At 35.8% G+C, this 26,004-nt stretch overlaps 1 protein-coding gene across 7 annotated transcripts in view; it reads right to left on the reverse strand.

The window, feature by feature from the left end:
- LOC123517119 (multidrug resistance-associated protein 5-like) overlaps nucleotides 1-26,004 on the reverse strand; it is a 124,062-nt gene that overhangs the window by 87,383 nt on the left and 10,675 nt on the right. For 3 of the 7 annotated variants that reach the window (XM_045277034.1, XM_045277030.1, XM_045277031.1), the window contains exons 6-10: nucleotides 13,991-14,130; nucleotides 12,663-12,753; nucleotides 11,270-11,443; nucleotides 9,780-9,927; nucleotides 9,231-9,379 (exon numbers count right to left, since the gene is read on the reverse strand). In XM_045277034.1, the coding sequence (XP_045132969.1) occupies nucleotides 9,231-9,379; nucleotides 9,780-9,927; nucleotides 11,270-11,443; nucleotides 12,663-12,753; nucleotides 13,991-14,130 (702 nt within the window). Of the gene's footprint in view, nucleotides 1-8,090; nucleotides 8,199-9,230; nucleotides 9,380-9,779; nucleotides 9,928-11,269; nucleotides 11,444-12,662; nucleotides 12,754-13,990; nucleotides 14,131-26,004 lie in introns of all 7 variants that reach the window. The other 4 variants (XM_045277032.1, XM_045277033.1, XM_045277035.1 and 1 more) reach the window with 3 other exon arrangements.

Raw genomic sequence — 26,004 nt, forward strand, 5'->3', positions numbered from 1 at the left:
TTTAAGAGGGAAGTATCAAGGCATTTCCTCCCTAATTTTGGCTGATGCTTTTCCACTTTCTAGAGAGGCAGCACTCGTGTCTTTTTTTAATCTTTTCTTTTTTTTTTTGCCTTTGGCTGGCCCTCTTCCCTACATAAAAATAAATAAAATAAAAGTGAATACATGCTATTTTGTGTGTTTCTCGCCAAACTTTTACTTTTGGGACCCATGATCACTGGGTTTTGAGTTCACAAAACTTAAGAAAAAATACACACAGCTGAGGAGCACAAACACATACATGCACAAAGGATGAACAACGATACACAATGCGGGCTGAATGTTTGGGTGGACGTGGGTAGCCAAGCGATTGCTGTGCCACCTACCAATGGCTATTCATATCTTAAAAATATCTTTGTATTTTGAGGCGTAAATTATATGAAATTTTTCGTTGTATATCCTAAAAAATCTTATGTTGGGGCGTTCGTATCTTGAGGTATTACTGAATATATATATATATATATATATATATATATATATATATATATATATATATATATATATATATATATATATATATATATATATATATATATATATATATATATATATATATATATATATATATATATATATATATATATATATATATATATATATATATATATATATATATATATATATATATATATATATATATATATATATATATATATATATATATATATATATATATATATATATATATATACTGACCCTCAAAACAACGGACAAATGCGTGCACGACCCTGTCCGTAGATTGCAAAAGTCTGTTCTTTGCAAAAGTCCGTAAAAACTGTATAAAATGTACTGTGTAATCATTAAGAAATCATTCAATCAGTATTACAAAGCATTAAGTACAACAAATAACATGAAATAGATGACATGAGCATGGTCAGTTTAATAAATATTAATAAACAATACAGAAAACGAAGTTCTCTCACCTTAATACGCCACCTACCGGACAATAATTTGCCGGGAACGGACAATCACGCGCATTTTAATATTTGTCAGTAGATTAAACCAGACTCCAGAATTTGTCCGTAGTTTCCGAAATTCGTTGATGGGAGGTCCATTGTTTCGAGGGTCGAGTGTATATATATATATATATATATATATATATATATATATATATATATATATATATATATATATATATACACTTAACCCTCGACTATCGTGCCCAATTGGGGCCGAAATAGCCGCGCCATAGCCAAAAACACGATAGCCGAATTGATCTTGGCGGGAAGGCGGTTTTGGCCTCAGATATTCCATGACGTCATGGCTGGGCGCGCGATAGCGAGCATCTGAGGTCGCGATAATGAAATTTTAGCAGTTTTTCATGGGTGCGTGATAGCAATAAACAGCGATAGCCGAAGTCGCGATAGCCGAGGGTTGACTGTATATATATATATATATATATATATATATATATATATATATATATATATATATATATATATATATATATATATATATATATATATATATATATATATATATATATATATATATATATATATATATATATCGTGTTAAGAATAGCATGATGTTTCATTTCCCAGAGTTTCCAGAGAAACTCATGATTCATGCTGCATAGGTACAGGTTAGAAATTTGGCAGAAAAGTAAAATGCATTGAATAACCAGAACATAGATATATATGATGAAAATATCTATATAAACACTGGTATCAATATGAAAATAAAGAGCTGATTGCTTACCAAAAAGAAAAGAGCCAGAAATCATACATCATGCAGAAATTAAACTAATTGAAGATACCTAAATTACAGAAAATTATGGAATATAAAGGAAACTGAAAAATTTATAAAAGTGGTACACAATACAGGAAAAGCATAAGCAACTAAGGAAGTAAAACATCACACCTCCATATCAAATAAGCAATGATCAGTCCTTCATCAAAAATGAATAAATAAATAAATAATAAAAAAGGAGAAAATCTCATAAACTTAAATGATTCTCTGACCTAGTTACAAATATAACTCCTAGCTAATGCATTTCAATAAGGTTCAAAGTGCATAGTGTGTTGTTAGCTATAGCCCCAAAGAGGAAGTGCTTTGGCTAACTTGCTAGATTATGGGTTGAAGAGTGAAATAGTATTCAATTTTGTTCCAATGTGGGAAAAAGCCAAGATCCATGCATCCCCTTCTCTTTCCAAAGCTACACTTCTCACAACTCACCCCCTCTAAGGCTTCTCTAATCCTCTTGATCAAGGTTTCACCATACACCAGATCTATAACACCCAAAAGGCTCACATCCATAAAGTACCAAACATCTGTGGACAGGCTGCAGGAAAGGAAACAGAAGCCTTTTTTCAATCCCATTCATTCAGATCTTTCCCTCAAGTTCATACAATACTTGGATAAATATATCAAACTTCAATCTAATGTTGCAGACTCTTAATTTTCAAACTGAAAGAGGTTCCTCTTAAAAGGGGCTATCACACTGGCCTATGATACGCGAACGCGGCCATGGTTCTTGGTACGAAACCAAGAACACTATCACACAAGCTGCCCGTGTTCTTGTTATGCTAGGCAAACAGCCCACTAACCAAGACAAAGCCTAATCAAAATGAACCAGAACAGTAACATGCCGCTTATACCTCAGCCTGTGCTTTGTCCTGGAACTGCATTTGCACTTCCTCTTGTTGAAGAAAAGTAAGTAAAAAACACTAGAGAAAAGCTGAGACGTACACGATGGCAACTCTACAGTCAGAGGTGGTTGCCATGAGCCCAAACTATCGACATGATATATATATATATATATATATATATATATATATATATATATATATATATATATATATATATATATACATACTTAACCTCGACTATCGTGCCCAATTGGGGCCGAAATAGCAGCGCCATAGCGCGATAGCCGAATTGATCTTGGCGGGAAGGCGGTTTTGGCCTCAGATATTCCATGACGTCATGGCTGGGCGCGCGATAGCGAGCATCTGAGGTCGCGATAATGAAATTTTAGCAGTTTTTCATGGGTGCGTGATAGCAATAAACAGCGATAGCGAAGTCGCGATAGCCGAGGGTTGACTGTATATATATATATATATATATATATATATATATATATATATATATATATATATATATATATATATATATATATATATATATATATATATATATATATATATATATATATATATATATATATATATATATATATATATATATATATATCGTGTTAAGAATAGCATGATGTTTCATTTCCCAGAGTTTCCAGAGAAACTCATGATTCATGCTGCATAGGTACAGGTTAGAAATTTGGCAGAAAAGTAAAAATGCATTGAATAACCAGAACATGGATATATATGATGAAAATATCTATATAAACACTGGTATCAATATGAAAATAAAGAGCTGATTGCTTACCAAAAAGAAAAGAGCCAGAAATCATACATCATGCAGAAATTAAACTAATTGAAGATACCTAAATTACAGAAAATTATGGAATATAAAGGAAACTGAAAAATTTATAAAAGTGGTACACAATACAGGAAAAGCATAAGCAACTAAGGAAGTAAAACATCACACCTCCATATCAAATAAGCAATGATCAGTCCTTCATCAAAATGAATAAATAAATAAATAATAAAAAAGGAGAAAATCTCATAAACTTAAATGATTCTCTGACCTAGTTACAAATATAACTCCTAGCTAATGCATTTCAATAAGGTTCAAAGTGCATAGTGTGTTGTTAGCTATAGCCCCAAAGAGGAAGTGCTTTGGCTAACTTGCTAGATTATGGGTTGAAGAGTGAAATAGTATTCAATTTTGTTCCAATGTGGGAAAAAGCCAAGATCCATGCATCCCTTCTCTTTCCAAAGCTACACTTCTCACAACTCACCCCCTCTAAGGCTTCTCTAATCCTCTTGATCAAGGTTTCACCATACACCAGATCTATAACACCCAAAAGGCTCACATCCATAAAGTACCAAACATCTGTGGACAGGCTGCAGGAAAGGAAACAGAAGCCTTTTTTCAATCCCATTCATTCAGATCTTTCCCTCAAGTTCATACAATACTTGGATAAATATATCAAACTTCAATCTAATGTTGCAGACTCTTAATTTTCAAACTGAAAGAGGTTCCTCTTAAAAGGGGCTATCACACTGGCCTATGATACGCGGAACGCGGGCCATGGTTCTTGGTACGAAACCAAGAACACTATCACACACAAGCTGCCCGTGTTCTTGTTATGCTAGGCAAACAGCCCACTAACCAAGACAAAGCCTAATCAAAATAAACCAGAACAGTAACATGCCGCTTATACCTCAGCCTGTGCTTTGTCCTGGAACTGCATTTGCACTTCCTCTTGTTGAAGAAAAGTAAGTAAAAAACACTAGAGAAAAGCTGAGACGTACACGATGGCAACTCTACAGTCAGAGGTGGTTGCCATGAGCCCAAACTATCGACATGATATATATATATATATATATATATATATATATATATATATATATATATATATATATATATATATATACATACACTTAACCCTCGACTATCGTGCCCAATTGGGGCCGAAATAGCCGCGCCATAGCCGAAAACGCGATAGCCGAATTGATCTTGGCGGGAAGGCGGTTTTGGCCTCAGATATTCCATGACGTCATGGCTGGGCGCGCGATAGCGAGCATCTGAGGTCGCGATAATGAAATTTTAGCAGTTTTTCATGGGTGCGTGATAGCAATAAACAGCGATAGCCGAAGTCGCGATAGCGAGGGTTGATGTATATATATATATATATATATATATATATATATATATATATATATATATATATATATATATATATATATATATATATATATATATATATATATATATATATATATATATATATATATATATATATATATATATATATATATATATATATATATCGTGTTAAGAATAGCATGATGTTTCATTTCCCAGAGTTTCCAGAGAAACTCATGATTCATGCTGCATAGGTACAGGTTAGAAATTTGGCAGAAAAGTAAAAATGCATTGAATAACCAGAACATGGTTATATATGATGAAAATATCTATATAAACACTGGTATCAATATGAAAATAAAGAGCTGATTGCTTACCAAAAAGAAAAGAGCCAGAAATCATACATCATGCAGAAATTAAACTAATTGAAGATACCTAAATTACAGAAAATTATGGAATATAAAGGAAACTGAAAAATTTATAAAAGTGGTACACAATACAGGAAAAGCATAAGCAACTAAGGAAGTAAAACATCACACCTCCATATCAAATAAGCAATGATCAGTCCTTCATCAAAATGAATAAATAAATAAATAATAAAAAAGGAGAAAATCTCATAAACTTAAATGATTCTCTGACCTAGTTACAAATATAACTCCTAGCTAATGCATTTCAATAAGGTTCAAAGTGCATAGTGTGTTGTTAGCTATAGCCCCAAAGAGGAAGTGCTTTGGCTAACTTGCTAGATTATGGGTTGAAGAGTGAAATAGTATTCAATTTTGTTCCAATGTGGGAAAAAGCCAAGATCCATGCATCCCTTCTCTTTCCAAAGCTACACTTCTCACAACTCACCCCCTCTAAGGCTTCTCTAATCCTCTTGATCAAGGTTTCACCATACACCAGACCTATAACACCCAAAAGGCTCACATCCATAAAGTACCAAACATCTGTGGACAGGCTGCAGGAAAGGAAACAGAAGCCTTTTTTCAATCCCATTCATTCAGATCTTTCCCTCAAGTTCATACAATACTTGGATAAATATATCAAACTTCAATCTAATGTTGCAGACTCTTAATTTTCAAACTGAAAGAGGTTCCTCTTTAAAGGGGCTATCACACTGGCCTATGATACGCGGAACGCGGGCCATGGTTCTTGGTACGAAACCAGGATCACTATCACACACAAGCTGCCCGTGTTCTTGTTATGCTAGGCAAACAGCCCACTAACCAAGACAAAGCCTAATCAAAATAAACCAGAACAGTAACATGCCGCTTATACCTCAGCCTGTGCTTTGTCCTGGAACTGCATTTGCACTTCCTCTTGTTGAAGAAAAGTAAGTAAAAAAAACTAGAGAAAAGCTGAGACGTGCACGATGGCAACTTTACAGTCAGAGGTGGTTGCCATGAGCCTAAACTATCGACATGATATATATATATATATATATATATATATATATATATATATATATATATATATATATATATATATTTTACCTTTCTAAATTGATGAAATATTATTTAATATTCCAATATGAAAAATTTTGTCACATTCTTTTTAGTTCAATTGAAAAGTTTTTATTACATATATCATATTTACTTTTCCATTGGGATAGCATACGGAGAACCGGGATGGACATGAAGCCATCCCAACTTGGTTCCGTTAATCGCAGGCAAGTTCCAGCTATCTAGAGCGGATGTTTCTGGTTCTGCGTATCATAGGCCAGTGTGATGGGGCCTTTACTCATATGAATGCACCCCTAAACCACTTCAAAGATAATATCCCTGAAATTCTCAAAATATTCACTTTTTATGTAAAAAGGAGACAAAATGAAAGAAGAAAATTAATATCAAAAGAATCAATTTAACACCAATTCTAAAAGAATAGAAAAAATAAGCCCCAAAGAGAAAAGCTAAGTTGATTTCCATGCTCTCTTTGCATCAATGTCCTCATTCAGTGTAGCAACATAAAAAAAAATAAATAAAGTAAGTTGCAGCAGAATTCATCACTGAATGGAATTAAAAAATTAGAATACAAATTCACTTTTAGGTCATTCCAAAATAGATATCCATAAGAAAACCTAGTTACAATGGTACATTTGCTGTTATTCATTGATGAACCATCTTTAGCTGCCAAAATACTGTTCAAGTTCCCTCCTGTGTTTTCATCAAGTGTTAGTGGTTACCTTCTTTCAATGCTGAGGTGTTTCATGGACTTTACATTTATTTGAATATATCAGGTTTGTATGTGAATATATCAATCTTGCAATACTTTTCTTCTCTATGCTGCCTTTTTTTTTTTTTTCTCAAAGAATAATATAAAGATAAGGTATTTTCCAGAGCTTTGGTTACTTCCTTTAAATCACTGTTTACATCATGCAATGAGTATGGAGGTAGGATTGCTCCAATTTAGCTAAAAATTATGAGTCATTTATAAATAAAAATAAAAAATTAAAAAATAAAAACTTTGTAAATGTTGTATTACTTTAAGAACTATTAATCTACTACATTTTTTTTATAAATTAAATCCACTTAGTATTTTTCTAAATTTAAACTTCAAGCAAATGGCAGATATTTTTTAAGCTTTACACTATTTCCTACACTGTAATTGTCTTTCTGACAAATTTATCTGCATAAATTATGTACAATAGTAATGTTATCATTGAAGTCATGAAAAAATTAGTACCAAAGAGAATCCCCACACAAAGTAGAGTATCCAAACAAAAAAATTGTTGCCTTGCCATTTTCTAACAAAATTACTACTGAAAATAGCAAAATAAGACTATATTTTCATGCAAATTCTAAGATGAAGAAACATGCAGCAGTCATTTGTCTCATGAGGTCTATGATAGAAACAATTATTTGATAAGTTATTTTCACTATAAACACATCCCTCAATGCTTGAAACTAAGGATCAGTGTTCAGATACCACAGTAATCTTGACACCATGTCAACTATCTATTAAAAAAGTTTCATCAATTGTATATAGTCTCACTAAGACAAGCACTGCTTCTCACTCTCATGTTCAATAACTTTCCATATGTTTTACTCCCTAAAATGCCAAGGGAGCATTAATCTAAGAATTTCCTCTGCTGTTTACATTGAGGATCCTCAACAGGAGGTGATTGCTTGAAGTACATAAAGGATGCCCAAGGCATGGCTTTCATTCTCCTACCAGAACAACACTTGCAGCCAAATAAAAAATACAAAAAATCAGATATAAACCACATATATATGGGACTTTGGCAACAACTTTTTTATCAGACACAGTAAATATACAATAAATCATTATTACTATTTGAAAGCAACCCTTGTATTGTATTTTATGTATCTTTAACATTCTACCTTGATTCGTTTAATGGAGATCTGCCCTCCACGAATATCCTGTATGGCATGACTTATACAGTCCATACTAAAGTGCAAATGCCCAGCTAGACCAATATATGACCAGGCCTGAGGTAAACAATAAAAATATTAATGGTCTTAATCTATAAATTTTTGTCGCATAAATATAAAAAGAATGTGATATTTTTTTAATATATAAATAAATAACTAAACCATTTAATGAATAGCATTTCTCAATCCCTTAAGGCCACATACTCATACAGTGTGGCTGATTGTTGGCTTGAAAGGAAATTCACAAAAAATATTCAACCTGAAAAAAAAAATTAAATAAATAAAACCAAAACATTAAACTTGTATGAATTTTCTTCTTTTATGTAACAATATACATACTTCTTTTGCCTCTTAGATAAAAATAATTCACATGCCAGAAAATAAAAGCTGCAGAGTAGAAGTGAGTGATGTAAAGACATGTCTTAAGAAGTAGTAATACTTCAGTTGCCAATGCTATATTTTCTTCAGATCTGGGAAAGGAGTTCGTACATCACAGCATCTCCACACTCTATTTATCCATTGTGTCTTCAAACAAAACTATCCAGATGGTAGATTGTGAGTGAGCAACCACTGGGATGTTGTAACACATTCCTGGGCTTCCCAATGCACATTCCTTTAAAAATCAGCAGAATTTGATGAGAATTTATGATAGGCTCAATACTGCTTGCTGTATAGAACATCTGCCCTTTGTGGATTAAAGAAAAATGACAAAAAGGATAATAATAAAGGTGAGAACTTCATTACCTATCTATCACTACCAGTAAAATCATGAAAATAGAAGAATACTTTACTTAAATATAATAAAGTTGATAGAGTTCCATAGATCGGAAAGAAAACTATTAAAGTTCCTGAATACCTCACAATGCTTCCAAAGTAGTTTGGTACCATAGTCCTAATAATTATATAGTAAATGTGATAAATATTCAGACATGTGTAAAATTGATTAATGTACCATATTTGAAATAAACAATGTTGAAGAATTGTTGAAAAATGCTTGAAAATTTAAACACAAATTCCTAGTCACTAATACCAACAATATATTTCAGCATAACAAAAAGTACACTATGAACAACATTTGGAAAACAATACCTGAGCAGGAGTGAGATCATATCCAGCACCAATATGAGCCAAAAATGTGACAATGGCAGCAATGATAGGAACAGTGGGAGCCATGGCAAGGCTGAGACTCTGAACATAAGCTGACTTTTCCAGCAACTGTCTCTCACGACTTCGTATTCCTGGAATGAAAAGTATTTCAAAGTTGTTATCTCATGTTACATAGGAAAAATGTGATTCTTTTACATTTCAGTATTTTCCCAATATTCCATTAATTTAATATGCATTTTAAATTAGTTTATCTTTATAATTCTTTATTTCTATTTTTTTCTCAAAATTTCATGAACCAGATTTTTTCTAAGCTATACTTCATCTATGATATAATGAATTTTATTTTTCACCAATAGCTTGCTTTTATCAGTATTATTATTTTGTTTACTCTCGCATTTACTTAGTGTTTTGATATTTCTTTATAGTTTTCTTAGCCTTGTATATCATTTTCTTAAGTTCTTACAATTCAAGAAATAGAAAAGCTTAGCTCTCTCTATGCCTTCATTATAATCTGTATACAAAATACTATACCTGAAACAGTTGAGGCAAAACTCTTTTCCCATGCATACATCTTTATTAGCTTCACACAGTTAAGAAGTTCATTCATCATGCGAACCCTTTCATCCGTGACAGTTATTGTCTTGCGCCTCAAATATCCAGTGAGGCGGGAGAGGCAATACTGGAAGTACAAAAAATCTAAATTAACATTGTAATATTACTGGAAAAAATTGAAAAATGGAAATTATAAAGTGACAAATTCACTTACTGATTCATTTACTTACCTACAAATGGGGGTTATGTTTCCTTACATGAAAATAAGTCCTTTCTATAGTCATTAAACTAACATTTGTCCCTCCAAAGTAATGCAAGAATTTACTCTCCTTTCCTATGTGCACACATCTCTCTATCCCTCTCTTTCTGTACAGTGGATGGCAGAACCAGATGACAGCCAGAAAAGCTAATACAGTATTTCATATGAAGTGGGAACATCAAGAATATTCTTAAGAGCCTTTTGGTAAGACATCACCACCATCAACTACAACTGGACTTGTCAACAATTTATCAAATTTCAGCATCATTTACTACACATCCGTAAAAACAACTGCTACATCTGTGAATAATTATAAAAAAAAAAGATCTGTCAGAAGTACTGAACCATTCAATTATTCTACATAGTCTTATTACCTCTTAAACTGCAGAATACAGTTCCAGCAGTTATACCCACCATAAGCACTTATTGGCATAAAAAGTTCTTAGAAATTATTCTTACTATTATAGAATGAAAGACTGCATGAAAAAGTATAAGATGGCCAAATATTAGTTAATTATTGTTGAGGTATGGTGATGCAGTGAAGTTGCATAGTTTGTCACTTGGAACTAGTGGGCAGTGAGCAGTGTTGGTGGTGGAGTGATGGAAAGCAGGTGTTTGAATGAGCTGGTAGATAGCTGCTCTGGTGGTGAGCATACTGACAAACAGATAATTGCTGTGGTGGGAAGGAAGATGTCTAGATAAAGCATTAAACACAATACAGTAATAAATGGTAGATTTACTTATAACTCATTATCATGTTCATGTATTTTTTATCTGTAAAGTAGGACAGTAGGTTACACTGTTATTATGTAACCTAACACAAAGTAAAGGTTTCTCCTGTAATAGCAAGACACACGCACTTATTTATAATAAGGTAGGGAGCACTGGTCCAATGTTGCCAAACATCATTCCAAGGGATATGGAGTATAGACCACCAAGTTTAAAAAATAGCCTTCACATCATATGATGCAAGTCATAGTTACACAATGTTGATTATATGCTCTATGTCATAGTTTACGGGTTGAATAGATATTCAACTATCTGTTTTTCTGTCATTTACATTTTGTATTTCTTATCACTAGAGCTTTAATAGTAATAAAAAGTTTCTGATCATTAAAATATTCATACTTATATTGCACCTGATATAACTCCTTGCCAGTCCAATGTGTCAATTCAAATCTTGCTAAGAACTTAGAGATGGTGTACTTACTTGGAAAGGATAAAAAAGAAGGAAAGCAACCATGCCAAACAAGGCCCAAGGTCCTAAAAGCCACAATATGTAGATCACACCTCCTACTGCAACCAGAGGTCCTCCAATGATCATGGGACCAATGACTACAAAATCAAATATACGTTGGGCATCATTGGCAAATAGATTTATTACCTGAAAAGCAAAACATCCAGTGAGTATAAATACTCTTGAAAAAGTAACCCATTATTTATTTATTTTTTTTAGCAAGTACAACTAATGATTTAGAATGATTGTATTGGAAAAATTCAACTGATACATTCTTCATAAATTAAGATTACAAGTCCAGCTTCTCAGGTATGAGATACTTTCCCCCTCAAGCCCAGAAATATTGAAAGCCAAGTGTCACTTCTTTTAGTGCTAAGTGGAGGAGGGTCACAACTACCTTCCTAGGAAAGCAAGATGTTCTGATGCTTTTGGAATACTAACTGGCAACTGCCTTCACTCTCTGGAGAACGAGCAACAGGTAGCTGTTCAGCTAATATAGAGAGGTCTACTGCACTCGCTCCATTCTTAAATTCTGGCAGGTCTGACTCATGTTTCAGTATATAACTTCTTTTTTTTTTCCCCCATGCTGTTGGCCTTGATTCTTCAGCAAGCTGCCTGAAGATAAAAGAGTACTCTGATGAGACCTGCCAGATTTGGGAAGTGGGATGAGGTGTTGAAAAGGTGCATCAACTGCTGTATCATCCTTAGCCTAACTCCTACTCAAGTGAAAATAAATGGGAGATTGTGGCCAGCCTTGTATGATGTGAATACCTTCTTCAGTTTCTCCTTACTTGTAGTTATTTTAGGAATGTTGAGAGGATGGGAGAAAGCAACATATTACAGTAATGCAGGTAGCCTTTGTCTGGCATCAGATAAATAGACCACCCGCTCTCTATATCAATTGAATAACTGCTGAGGTAACTCACGCATTGTAGCCTCCTCCACTTACTGTGAAAAGAAGCAACATCAGCCCTGTGGTGTCACAACTTTCCATTCATACTGTACATATCTGCATTTATTCTTTCTTATCACACAGACTGAACAACAATGGTAACAAAAGAATATACAGCATACAGGAAAATTAGTGGTTGTACGGTTATCAAAATGAGATTTTGCTTTGTTTTTGCAACATCAATATCAACTGAAATATTTCATTACCAGTGAAGTATGCAATCCATACCCTGCCTATGAATCTGTTGATGCAAACCATATGGATCTTTCTGCTGCATTGAAGCTTATCCTTGATGAGAAATTTCTGGGCTTTGTGAAGGAATGAAAGAGGCAGGCTTTGGAAAAAATACACCATTGACTAAATATGCCACATCAAGTGAAAAAATTAAAACCACCAGATTTTAGGTTAACTTACCTCTCCCACACTCCTATTTCCTAGTGATGACATTTTCATTAACTTTCTGTACAACATCCCAAGGCAGGCAGCTCTCAGTCGAATCCCATTCCTAGATGAAATTTGATACATTAAAATACATACAGTAAGCCCACGCACTTGGCGCATCTCAGCTTGGCAAAATTCATTTTTGGCGATAGGGTGGCCACAGACCACCGAGAGCACGCTTGGTGATTTGAATTCAAACTTGGCAGTCCCCTGGCAGCCACACAGTGAACCACGTGGCTCGCCGGTGACGTCTAAACCTATCAGAACACATTGTGAGAGTCCCCTTCAGCCATTTTGTTTGTGCTACCCTCTGTTCTGTTAGTGTGGGAACGAATTCTGGCGATTTACCGCCAACATGGCCTCTACCAGCGCAACAGGTGGTACTGGTGGGGGTAAGGACAATGGTGGTGGCAGCAAGGACAAAAGTGGGTGAGGGAAATGGGTGGAAAAATGGGAGTTACAGCCTTTATATCATGTCTTATTAGCTTTATTTATTGTTTATTGTACATGTGTTCTAATATGCAAAGGCAAAAGATTTCATTTCAGCTTGAAAGATGGTATTTTAGGAGTCAAAAGAGGGACTTTGGCAATGACCAAAGACTGATTGAGGCATTTCTTAGGCAATTTATATGGTATAAAGAACTCGTGCTTGGCGAAATTCACATTTGGCTGTAGTTTCGCCAGACTAATTAATTCGCCAAGTGCAGGGGCTTACTATACTTATCACATTTTCCATATACTAAAGCTATGCTCCAAATACTACATATGAAAATGTAACCATTACCTTCATGATCTTACAATGGATAACCTACTTTTAGATAGACCAGCATTTCTTAATGACTGATCTATCTATTTACATATTACTATCATCCATTGCTTAGTGAATATCCCTTTAGATTAAGGTATAACTAGGTATACACAAGACATTCAACAAGTACTGCTGGTACAAAGGCTAAATGCAAAAAGGTAGCTGATGGTAAATTTCCTTTTAAACATCCATGATCATAGGAGAAAAGGTAATTTTGTGTATATGGAGGGAGACATTGGTGAAAGGGACCATACTAAGCCCTGGATATGATGTGAAGGAAAAGGATAAGCAAGATATGTGAGTGCAGAGTATAGAATAACATAATATAGTAAATATTAGATGAGAATGATGGACAAAAATTTACATGATAAGTGGAAGGAGCAGCTTCATTCCTTGCTGTTAAATCTTAGAAATACAACTAATTAAAGAAATTTTTTTAGATAATTCAATCATACCATATAATGGGAAAGAAACCTACAATGATCTTTCTCACCTATAGTTGATGGACCACACAAGACAAAAGAGGGTGACACGTGTAAACTCTGAGATGATAAGACCACCAGCCCAAAAGAGTCCCACAAGAAGTGGTTCATCAGAAGAGAGCCAACTAATGAAGAACCGCATGAATGCAATCTGTTGAAAAAACATTAAAATCCTGATAATTCAGGAGATTTAAAAATTGTATCTATATATATTTCTAATATCAAGCAATTTTTGCAGAAAAGCCAATCTGCAGAGAAAGTTTACCAATGTGCACCATAATAGATTCCTACAAGCCACAGGGTGGGCAGTACTGTCTACTGTATCAATATACTGTGTAGTGAAATTTTAAGTATACTGTACTAGAATTTTCCACTGTCTGATAGTCAGTTATTAATACACAGTTTGTGTGTGTGTGTGATTCACTGTTTTTTATCTGCTGCTTTCTCTGACGAGACAGCCAGACGTTACCCTACGGAACGAGCTCAGAGCTCATTATTTCCGATCTTCGGATAGGCCTGAGACCAGGCACGCACCACACACCGGGACAACAAGGTCACAACTCCTCGATTTACATCCCGTACCTACTCACTGCTAGGTGAACAGGGGCTACACGTGAAAAGAGACACACCCAAATATCTCCACCCGGCTGGGGAATCGAACCCCGGTCCTCTGGCTTGTGAAGCCAGCGCTCTAACCACTGAGCTACCGGGCCGTGTGTGTGTGTGTGTGTGTGTGTGTGTGTGTGTGTGTGTGTGTGTGTGTGTGTGTGTGTGTGTGTGTGTGTGTGTGTGTGTGTGTGTGTGTGTGTGTGTGTGCGTGTATTTACCTGGACTTTACGCTCGTGTGGCCCCGTCTCCATAACTACATTTATCCAATTTTTCTTTAAAACTATGCACACTTGTTGCTAACACCACTTCCTCACTCAAACTGTTCCAAGTCTCAACACATCTTTGCGGGAAACTATATTTTCTAACATCTCTCAGACAAGATCTTCCCTTCCTCAGTTTTTTTACTATGCGATCTTGTGCTTTGAATGTCATATTCTTCTCTCAGGATCAATTTCTCATTATCCACTTGATCCATTCCGTTAATCAATTTATAAACTTGTATCAGATCCCCTCTCTCCATTCTCTGTTCCAGGGTTGGTAGATCCATAGCCTTTAGTCTCTCCTCATCTGTCATCCCTTCAAATTCTGGAACCAATCTTGTAGCCATTTTTTGTAGTCTCTCCAACTTCCACTATGTGTTTCTTTTTATGAGAGATCCACACAATTATTGCATATTCCAATCTGGGTCTTATTATAGTATTTATCAATTTCTTCATCATTTCTTTGTCCATGTAGTGAAATGCTAATCCAATATTCCTTAGCAAATTATATGTCTCTCTGAAAATTCTATCAATATGGCTTACCGGTTGATTGTTTTCTTCCATCGTCACTCCCAAGTCCTTTTCCTCTTTTACTTTCTCTAGTTCTACTCCATCTCCCATTTTATAGATTCCCACTAGTCGTCTTTCACTCTTTCCCATTTTCATGACATGGCTTTTGTCCACATTGAATTCCATCTCCCACTTTTTACTCCATTTCCAGATCTTATTTAGGTCTTCCTGCAGTATTTCACAATACTCTTTTTGCTTTATAACTCTGCACAGTTTCGCATCGTCCACAAACAGATTTATGTAGCTGTTCCCTCCTTTTGGCATGTCGTTTATATATATGAGAAAAGTATTGGTGCCAATACTGACCCCTGTGGCACTCCGCTTTCTACTGCTCTCCACTTGGACTTCATATCTTTAACTACCATCCTTATTTCTCTTCCCCTCAAATAATTTTCCATCCATCTCAATGTGCTTCCTTTTAAGCCACCCTTCTCCTCTAACTTCCACAGTAATCTTGCATGTGGCACTTTGTCAAACGCCTTTTTTAAATCCAAATAAATACAGTCAATCCATCCCTCTCTCTCTTGTACTCTATCAACTATTCTAGAGTAGAAACTCAATAAATTTGTTACACATGACCGACCTTTTCTAAAACCAAATTGGCTATTTGATAATAATTTGTTGTCTTCAAGGAACTCGATCCATTGTTTCTTTATTACTCTTTCACACATCTTGCATATTACACTAGTTAGTGATACCAGTCTGTAATTTAAAGGTTCTTCCTTCCTTCTGCTCTTATATATGGGAACCACCTCAGCTCTTTTCCATTCTACTGGTACTGTTCCATTTTCTATTAAGCATTTTATGATGTATATAGGACTTGCTAGCTCTTCCCTACATTCTTTTAATTTTCTGCCTGAGACTTCATCCGGTCCCATTGCCTTCTCTTCATCTAATTCCATCATCAACTCTTTTATTTCAAGCTTGATTACTTTTATCTCTTTCATATAGACGGTCTCTCTATTACCCTATGGCCTTTCAAATTTGGATTCCTTAGTAAAGACCTCTCGAAATTTACAATTTAACACTTCTGCCATACTTTTTGGGTCTTCCACCATCCCCGTTCTCTTCTTTAAACCTTTCTATTGTTTCTTTTTCCCTTATTTTTCCATTTATGAATCTGCAGAACAATTTTGGTTGCTCCTTACATTTTTTGACAGTGTCCTTTTCATAGTTCCTTTCCTCTTCCTTCCTCACCTTAACATATTCATTTCTTTCTGCCTTGAAGTTTTGCTTATTTTCTAGATTTCTATTTCTCCTCCACCTTTTTCATGCTCCATCTCTTTTCTCCTTTGCCCTAGCACACCTTGCGTTAAACCAATCTTTCTTTCCTTCCTCCTTAGGTCTATATTTCCGAACATATTCCCTGTATATTTCCAAAAATAAGTTATATTTCTCTTGCACCCTCCTCTCTGAGTTTTCCATCTCCTCCCAGTTAACGTTTTTGAAATAGTTCTTGAGGTTCTCAATATCAGCCTTTCTGTAATTTAATCGGTCTCCTTTGTATGATTCATCTCTATCTTCCTTTCCCTCTTCTATATCCATTTGTAATATTACATGGTCACTCTTTCCCAAGGAGCACTTAATATCTTATATCATCGTTCATTTGTATACCCCTTGTAAAAACCAGGTCTAATCTCGCCGACTCGTCGTTTCCTCTGAATCTTATGTTTTCCTTTACTCTTTGGTCCATCGTATTATCTATCATTAGATTCAGGAATCTTTCTCCCCAAGCTTTTTCCCCCATACCACTTTCATAATTTTCCCAGTCCACCTCTTTATAGTTGAAATCTCTTATTAATATAATTTTTCTCCTTTCTTTAATGACTTTCCTTAGACTCCTTATTGTGTCATCTATCATGTCTTTATACTCTTGATTGGTCTATGAATTTGTTTTTGGTGACACATACGTTCCAATGATTGTTAACTCTTTCTTATCAATATCTTAATACATACAGTACTTGTGCTTTTCCTTCCCCACACTCCACTTGGTTTACCACCATCTCTTTCCTTAACATCATCATGACTACTCCTCCTCCTTTACCCACTCTGTCTCTCCTCCATATATTATACCTATTACCCATTTCTATCTTTATTGCCTCATTTAATTTTGTTTCAGCCAGGCATACAATATCCAGTTCTTCTTTTTTTTCTTTATGTAATCTCTTAATTCTAATTTACTTGATAAAACCCTGTCTATGTTCGTATACATCAATTTTAATCTCTTGCTCTTATCACCTTTAGTTAAACTTGCTCCATTTTTTTCTCTTCCCTCTCTTTTATATACCATTTCCTTATCCTGTCTCTTAGAATTCTCCAAAAATGCCTTCTTCTCCTCCTCTGACCTTTCATTATTTTTTTCCCTTGCTTCTGCCACCAATTCATTGTGTCTCTTCCTTTCTTCCTCATTTCTATTTTTCTTTATATATATATATATATATATATATATATATATATATATATATATATATATATATATATATATATATATATATATATATATATATATATATATATATATATATATATATATATATATATATATATATTTTTTTATATATATATATATATATATATATATATATATATATATATATTTTTTATATATCCATTCATCTAATTTTTCCTTAAGTTATGCACATTATGTCTGTAACAATTTCATTATCCAATGCATTCCATTTTTCCACCGTTCTGTGTGGAAAACTGTATTTTCCAATGTCCTTCACACACTGCCTCATCCTGATCTTCTTTTTATGTTGTCTTGTCCTTCCTTCTTCTGTCAACAGCACCAAGTCTTCTTTGTCTATCTTTTCAATATCATTTACCATCTTAAACATTGTTATTAGGTCCCAACGTTCTCTTCTATCTTGTAAGGTTAGCAGTCCCATTTCCTTCAGTTGTTCTTCATATGTGAGGTTCTTTAATTCCAGCACCATCTTTGTAGCAATCTTCCGTATCCTTTCCAATTTTCTTATATCCTTTTTAGAGCTCGGAGACCATACCACTGCTGCATATTCCAGCCTTCGGCGTATCATGCTTGTGATGATTTTCTTTCATCATATCTTTATCCATGTAATGAAATGCCACTCTTATATTAGTCAACATTTTATATGATAGCCCAAATATCTTGTTTATGTGTTTTACGGGGCTCAGATTTTCCTGTATGATCACTCCCAAATCTTTTTCCTCTTTAGTCTTCATTATTTGTTCCTCTCCCATCAAATAGTTCTATACTGGTCTTCTCTTACTCTTTCCTAGTTCCATTATGTGACATTTCTTGGCATTAAACTCCAATTTCCACTTCCTGCTCCACTCATAGATCTTGTTTATATCTTCCTGCAACAGCAGACAGTCCTCTCTGGTTTTGATAACTCTTAGCATCTTTGCATCATCAGCAAATAAATTTATATAACTGTTTATCCCAATGTGAATGTCATTTACATAAATCTGAAACATATTGGGAGCTAACACTGACCCTTGTGGTACTCCACTAGTTACTTTACCCCAAGATGAGTATGTATCTCTGATCACAGTTCTCATTTCCCTATCCTTCAAATAATCTTTTGTCCATTCAGCAAAGTTCCTTTTCCTCCTATCTCTCTAGTTTCCAAAGTAGTCTTCCATGAGGGACTTTATCAAAAGCCTTTTTAATATCCAGGTATACTGTGTCTACCCATCCATCTCTGTTTTCAAGTCCTGCAATAACTCATGAGTAGAAGCTTAATAAGTTTGATACACATGACCTCCTGAACCCAAATTGTCTGTTCAATAAGACTTGCTCCTCTTCTAGAAATTTAACCCATTTTTCTTTGATAATTATTTCACATAACTTCCCCCAAGACACTTGTAAGTGACACTGGTCTGTACTTTAGTGGTTCAGTTGCCTTTCCTCCTTTAGATATTGGTATTACACTGCCTCTCTTCCATTCTAGTGTGTGTGTGTGTGTGTGTGTGTGTGTGTGTGTGTGTGTGTGTGTGTGTGTGTGTGTATTTACCTAATTGTATTTACCTAATTGTAACATACGGGAAAAGAGCTATGCTCGTGTTGTCCCGTCTCCATATCTATTAATGTCCAGCTTTTTCTTAAAATCATGAATATTCCTTGCGTTGACCACTTCCACGTCTAAACTATTCCATGCTTCCACCCTTCTATGAGGGAAGCTATATTTTTTCACATCTCTCCTATAAGTGGCCATTTTAGTTTTTCCCATGCCCTCTCGACATTCTTCCATTCCACATACACAGATCTTCCCTATCCATTTTTTCCATGCCAATCATCACTCTGTATATTGCTATCAGGTCTCCCCTTTCTCTTCTGTTTTCCAGGGTTGGAAGTTGCATTCTTTTCAGTCTGTCTTCATAAGTCAAATCTCTTAAGTCAGGCACCATTTTGTTGCAGCCCTCTGTACTTTCTCTAGTTTCCTTATGTGTTTCTTTAAGTTCGAGCCCACTGTATTGTTGCATATTCAAGCCTCGGTCTTATCATTGCAGTAATTATTTTCTTCATCATTTCTTCATCTAGATATCGAACGCCACTCTTATGTTCCTCAATAAGTTCAATACTTCTCCAATTATTTTGTTTATATGTCTCTCTGGCGATAGGTCATTGGTAATTGTCACCCCAAGGTCTTTTCTTCATGACTGGTTTTATGTCTTCATTTCCTATCTTGTACATACTCCTGATTCTTCTTTCACTCTTGCCAAACTCTATTTTCTTGCATTTTGTCGTGTTGAACTCCATTTGCCATGTACAGCTCCATTTCCATATTCTGTCCAAGTCTTCCTGGAGTAGTTCGCAATCTTTGTCACATCTCACTTTTCTTAACAATTTTGCATCGTCTGCAAATAGGCTCACATAACTGGACACCCCATCCACCATGTCATTTATGTAGACTGCGAACATTACTGGTGCCAACACTGATCCCTGTGGAACTCCACTCTCCACCAATCCCCATTCTGATGGTCTGTCCTTAATTATTGTTCTCATTTCTCTTCCTACCAAAAGTCTTCCATCCATTTTAGTAAACTGCCATGCACTCCTCCTACCATTTCAAGTTTCCAGATCAGTCTCTGGTGTGGTACCTTATCAAAGGCCTTTTTTAAATCCAGATATATTCCATCAGCCCAACCATCTCTTTCCTGTATTACATCTATCACCCTCGAATAGTAACATATCAGGTTTGTCGTGCATGAACGCCCTTTCTAAAACCAAATTGACACTCACAAAGTATGTCATTTTTCTCCAAGAAGTCTGTCCATCTAGTCTTCACCACCCTCTCACACATCTTAGCTACCACACTTGTAAGTGACACTGGTCTATAGTTCAATGGGTCTCTCTTGTTACCTGATTTATAGATTGGGACAATGTTAGCTCTTTTCCAGTCTTGGGGCACTACACCTTCCCTTAATGAGGCATCAATTACTTCACAAACTTTTTCTGCCAATTGCTCCTGCATTCTCTTAAAATCCATCCTGATACCCCATCAGGTCCCACAGCTTTTCTCACTTCTAAACTCCCCATCATGTTCTTGATCTCCTCCACAGTTACTTGAAACTCCTTCATAATCCCTTTCTGTTCCATTACCAGTGGTTTGTCAAAAGCAGTCTCCTTTGTGAATACCTTCCAAAGCATCCATTCATAGCCTCTGCCATTTCCTGGGATCTTCACTGTATACTCCATTTACTTCTAAACTTTCAATACTTTCTCTATTTTTGATGTTGTTGTTCACATGTCTGTAAAAAGCCTTGGTTGGTCTTTACATTTATCAATTATATCCTTTTCTTGTTTCTTTCTTTCTTCTCTTCTAATCAACACATATTCATTTCTTGCTCTTTTGTAACTTTCCACTGCTTAATCCGTCTTTTCCTTCTCCACCTCTTCCATGCATCCTCTTTTCTTGTTCTAGCCTTTTCACATCTATCGTTAAACCAGTCCTGCTTTCCAACTTCTCTATGTTGTCTTATTGGTACAAATTTTTCTCACCTTCTTTGTATATTTTTATAAATTCCTTCCACTTTTCATTTGCTCCCTTAGCACTCTTGAATTTCATCAATTTGTCTCTTGAAAGAATTTCTTTAGGTTTCCAAAATCTGTCTTGGCATAATTCCATCTTCCCACTTTATATTCTTCATTTCTTCTAGATTTCTCTTCATCTATCACCTTGAACTCCAAAACTGCATGATCACTCTTTGCTAAAGGGCACTCCACCCTCATCTCCTCAATGACCATTGGCTCTGTACTAAAGACCAAGTCCAGTCTTGACGATGCTCCCTCTCCTCCAAACCTAGTATCTTCTTTGACCCACTGAGTTAACACATTTTCCATTGCCAGTGTCAATAGTGTATTTCCCATGTTGTCTCTGATCCTTCCATTGACCAGTCCTCCCAACACACCTCTTTATGTGTGTGTGTGTGTGTGTGTGTGTGTGTGTGTGTGTGTGTTTACCTGTTTGTATTTACCTATTTGTGTATTACAGGGCCCGAGCTAAGCTCTCTGTGTCCTGTCTCCTTGTCCATTCCTGTCATATCTCTCTTTCATCTGATTGACACACACCGCATCAACGACATCACTGCTCAGTTTATTCCACTTATCAATGCTACGATGCGGGAACTGTATTTTCTCACGTCATTTAGACAGATGTCTTTATTAGCTTTTTCCATGTCCTCGGAGATGATTACTTGTGGTCACCTTTATCAACTCTCTGTCCAGTATGTCAATCTTGTTCACCAATTTATACATAGTTATCATGTCTCCTCTTGTTCTTCTCTCTTCTAATGTGGTCAGCCCCAGCTTCCTCAGTCTTTCCTCATAGTCTAACTCCTGAGTCCTGGTACCATCCTTGTTGCCAGCCTCTGTACCCTTTCTACCTTCTTCACATTTTTCTTCATATGCGGTGACCAGACACATGCTGCATATTCTAACTGGGGTCTTATTAAGGTACATAATATCTTCTTCATCATTCCTTCATCTAGGTAGTGGAATGCAAGGCCAATATTTTGAAGCATGTTATATGTTTTCCAAAAAATCTTGTTAATGTGTTTCTCCGGTGACAAAGTGTTTTGCACGGTTACTCCTAAGTCTTTCTCCTCATTGGTCTCTTTAATTTTCTCATCACCCAGCCTGTAATCCCAGTTTGGTCTGTATCTACTTCTTCCCATTTTCATAACATGGGTCTTGTCTATATTAAATTCCATCTGCCACTCCTTACTCCACTCATATATTTTATCAAGATCTTCCTGTAACTTGTTACAATCTTCCACATTCTTTACTCTCCTCATAATTTTAGTATCGTCCGCAAACATGTTCATGTAACTGTCAATTCCTACTGGCATATCATTAACATAAATCAAAAACATGATGGGACCAGCACTGACCCTTGTGGAACTCCACTGGTTACCTTCTTCCACTCGGACTTCCTTCCTCTCACCACTGTTCTCATTTCTCTTCCCATTAAGTAATTTTCCATCCATTTTGCTAGTTTATCATTTACTCCTCCAATCTTCTTTAGTTTCCACATCAGTCTATTGTGTGGTACTTTATCAAAGGCCTTTCTCAAGTCCAGGTAGATAGCATCCACCCATCCCTCTCTATGTTGTAGTATGTCAGTCACTCTTGAATAAAAACATAATAAATTGGATACACGATCTTCCTTTTCTGAAACCAAACTGTCTTTCACTCAGAATGTTTTCACTTTCTAGATACTCACTCCACTTAGCTTTAATTACTTCTTCACATACCTTGCACAATATACTAGTCAACGATACTGGTCTATAATTTAGCGGTTCCATTCTACTACCATTCTTATATATAGGCACAATGTCAGCTCTTTTCCACTCTTTCGGGACTAATCCTGTTCGTATGGAGGTTTCCACAATATCAAATACGGGTTCAACAATTGATCCTTACATTCATTTAGCAACCTCCCAGATATGCCATCAGGCCCCATTGATTTATTAATATCCAGATTGCTTATAATTTTCCTTACATCTTCCTTAGTAACCATGATGTCCTGCATTTGCTTTATTTCCGTAGGCCTTCCTCCCATAAAATGCTCCTCCTTTGTAAACACTTTGCAAAAGTTGTCGTTCAAAATTTCAGCTATATCTCCAGCATCCTCATATACTTCTTCCCATTTTTACCTTTTCTATTGCCTCCCTTATATTTAGTTTTCCATTTATGAATTTGTAAAACATTTTGGGTCACTATCACAGTTTTCCACCACCCTCTGTTCATATTCCTTCTGTGCTGTTCTCCTTACTTCAACATATCTATTCCTTGCTGTTTTGTAAACTTCTCTTGATAATACATCACTGTTTTTCTTAAGTTTCTTCCATGCCTTTTCTTTGTTCTTTTTTGCTTCTTCACAATTTCTATTAAACCACTGTTTATTATTTAAAGTCCTCTTTCTGTAATATGGCACAAACTTTTCACAGCAGAGTTATACAAATCCATAAATTTATCGTATTTCAATTGCATATCCCTTTCCTGGTATACCACGGACCAGTCAATTTCATTAAAGAACTCCCTTATATGGTTATAATTTGCCCTAATATAATTTAATTTTTCCTCCCTGCGTTCCACAATCTTATTCGTGCTTAATTCCGTATCCAGCTCAAAGCTTAGGACATCATGATCGCTTTTCCCAAGGGACATTCATGTTCAATTTCCTCTTTAGAGAGATGCCCCTGGTAAATACCAAATCCAACCTTGCTGCAACATCTTGTCCCCTGCACCTTGTTGGTGATCTCACCCACTGTGTCATCAAGTTATTTGTTGCTACCTTTAACAATTCCTCTGCCCACTCACCACCGTTCACCACTTCGTAGTCTTCCCACACTATTTCTTTGCAATTAAAGTCTCCAACTATCATCACTCTATCCTTTCTGATGAGTTCTTGCTTCATTCTGTCTAGAGTATTTCTCATCACCATTTGGTACTGTTCATATTCCCAAGCACTGGTTCTGGGTGGTATGTATACTGTTATAATATTAATGTCCCTCTTGCCATCTGTTATAAGCATACTTATCACTTCCTCATTTCTCTTACTATAGTTCACCTCCTTCACTATCAGATCTTCCTTAGTAAGAACCATTATACCACCACCTCCTTTATTTTTCTATCATTTCTCCATACTTTGTAGTGTTTTACAACAAACCAGTCTAGCTTTATTTCGGCCTTAGCTTTGTTTCCACTACACACATTATGTCCGGTTCGTTATTTCTTAGGTAATCCATACATTCTAGCCTCTTAGACAGAAATCCATCTATATTCATGTAAGTCACTTGTATTCCATTCCTAGTCTCTTTCTTCCATGTAATGTCTATTCCGTCTGTTTTATCCACCACTTCTTTAGCCTCCCATTTCTCATCCTCCAAAAACTTGGTCTTTTCCTCCTCTGTTCTTTCGTCATTCCTCTCTTCACTTCAGTTACAAGCTCTTCATTTTCATTCGCTCATCCTGTGACATATTTCTTCTTATGTAAATTGTTTTGGTTTCCTCAGAGTCCTTAAGTTTCCAAGCCCTCCTCAACAAGGCCTCAGCTGCCACCTGAGACTTTAATTTCAATTTTAATGGTCTATTCTTGCCTTCCTCAAAAGCTCCCAATCTCACACTTTCTTCTACCTCAGCATATAGGTCCTCTTCTTCCACAGAGATCTTGTTCAGTAAAGACTTAATCCTGTCATTTTCCTTATCCTCCTGTCCTGCCAGTTCCTGTTAGTTTCCTCCTCAATCCTATTATGATCACACATTTTTCTTTTCAGCAATATCTCTCACCACATACTCATTTTCCTTTAGTGCCTTTACCATTTCCTCTGCGTAATCCCTTTATTTTCCTCTTCCTGCTTTTTCACTATCTCCTAAAGGACCTTTGTACCTCCTGATGTTCATGGTTCACTTCTTTCATCCTGGCATCAATTAGATTAAGACATTCCTCCTTCCTCAAGTCCCCTTCGGATATTTTCATCTCCATTTCCATGAGTTTAGCCTTCATCTCTTCACATTGTTTCCTTAGTTGTTGGTTTTCTTTCTCCATCTCTACTTTTTCCTTCAATAGCTCTTTATTCGCTATCGTTAACAAATAGATCTCTTTTTTGAACGAATCATTCTCGGCTATAACTCTATCCAGTTTTTCTTCTATGGACAAAATGTTTAGGAACTTACTTTCCAGTGCCTGGATTCTTGCATCCATATCTAATTTCTCCAGTCCTCTTGGAGTAGTTACGAAACCTTCAAAATCTTTGGGTTGTCTAGGAGTAGCCGCCATGTTTGTTATCGTCAGCTGATTACGGCCAAAACAATCACCGCCCACACTCTCATCTCAGGGACCACTCTCCATATCCCTCACTTTCAACACTCTGCGACAGTAGGACATCAACAGGACACTAACTTAGAGGTACCCGGGCCCTGTAACACCATAGGTATTTTCACTTCTTCCCGTCCACAGCCAGAGACGAGCCGTCCTCTCTCAGCCGTCCTGTGTGTGTGTGTGTGTGTGTGTGTGTGTGTGTGTGTGTGTGTGTGTGTGTGTGTGTGTGTGTGTGTGTGTGTGTGTGTGTGTGTGTGAGAGAGAGAGAGAGAGAGAGAG

Source organism: Portunus trituberculatus, chromosome 41 (genome assembly GCF_017591435.1).
Source record: "Portunus trituberculatus isolate SZX2019 chromosome 41, ASM1759143v1, whole genome shotgun sequence".
Lineage (NCBI taxonomy): Eukaryota > Metazoa > Arthropoda > Malacostraca > Decapoda > Portunidae > Portunus > Portunus trituberculatus.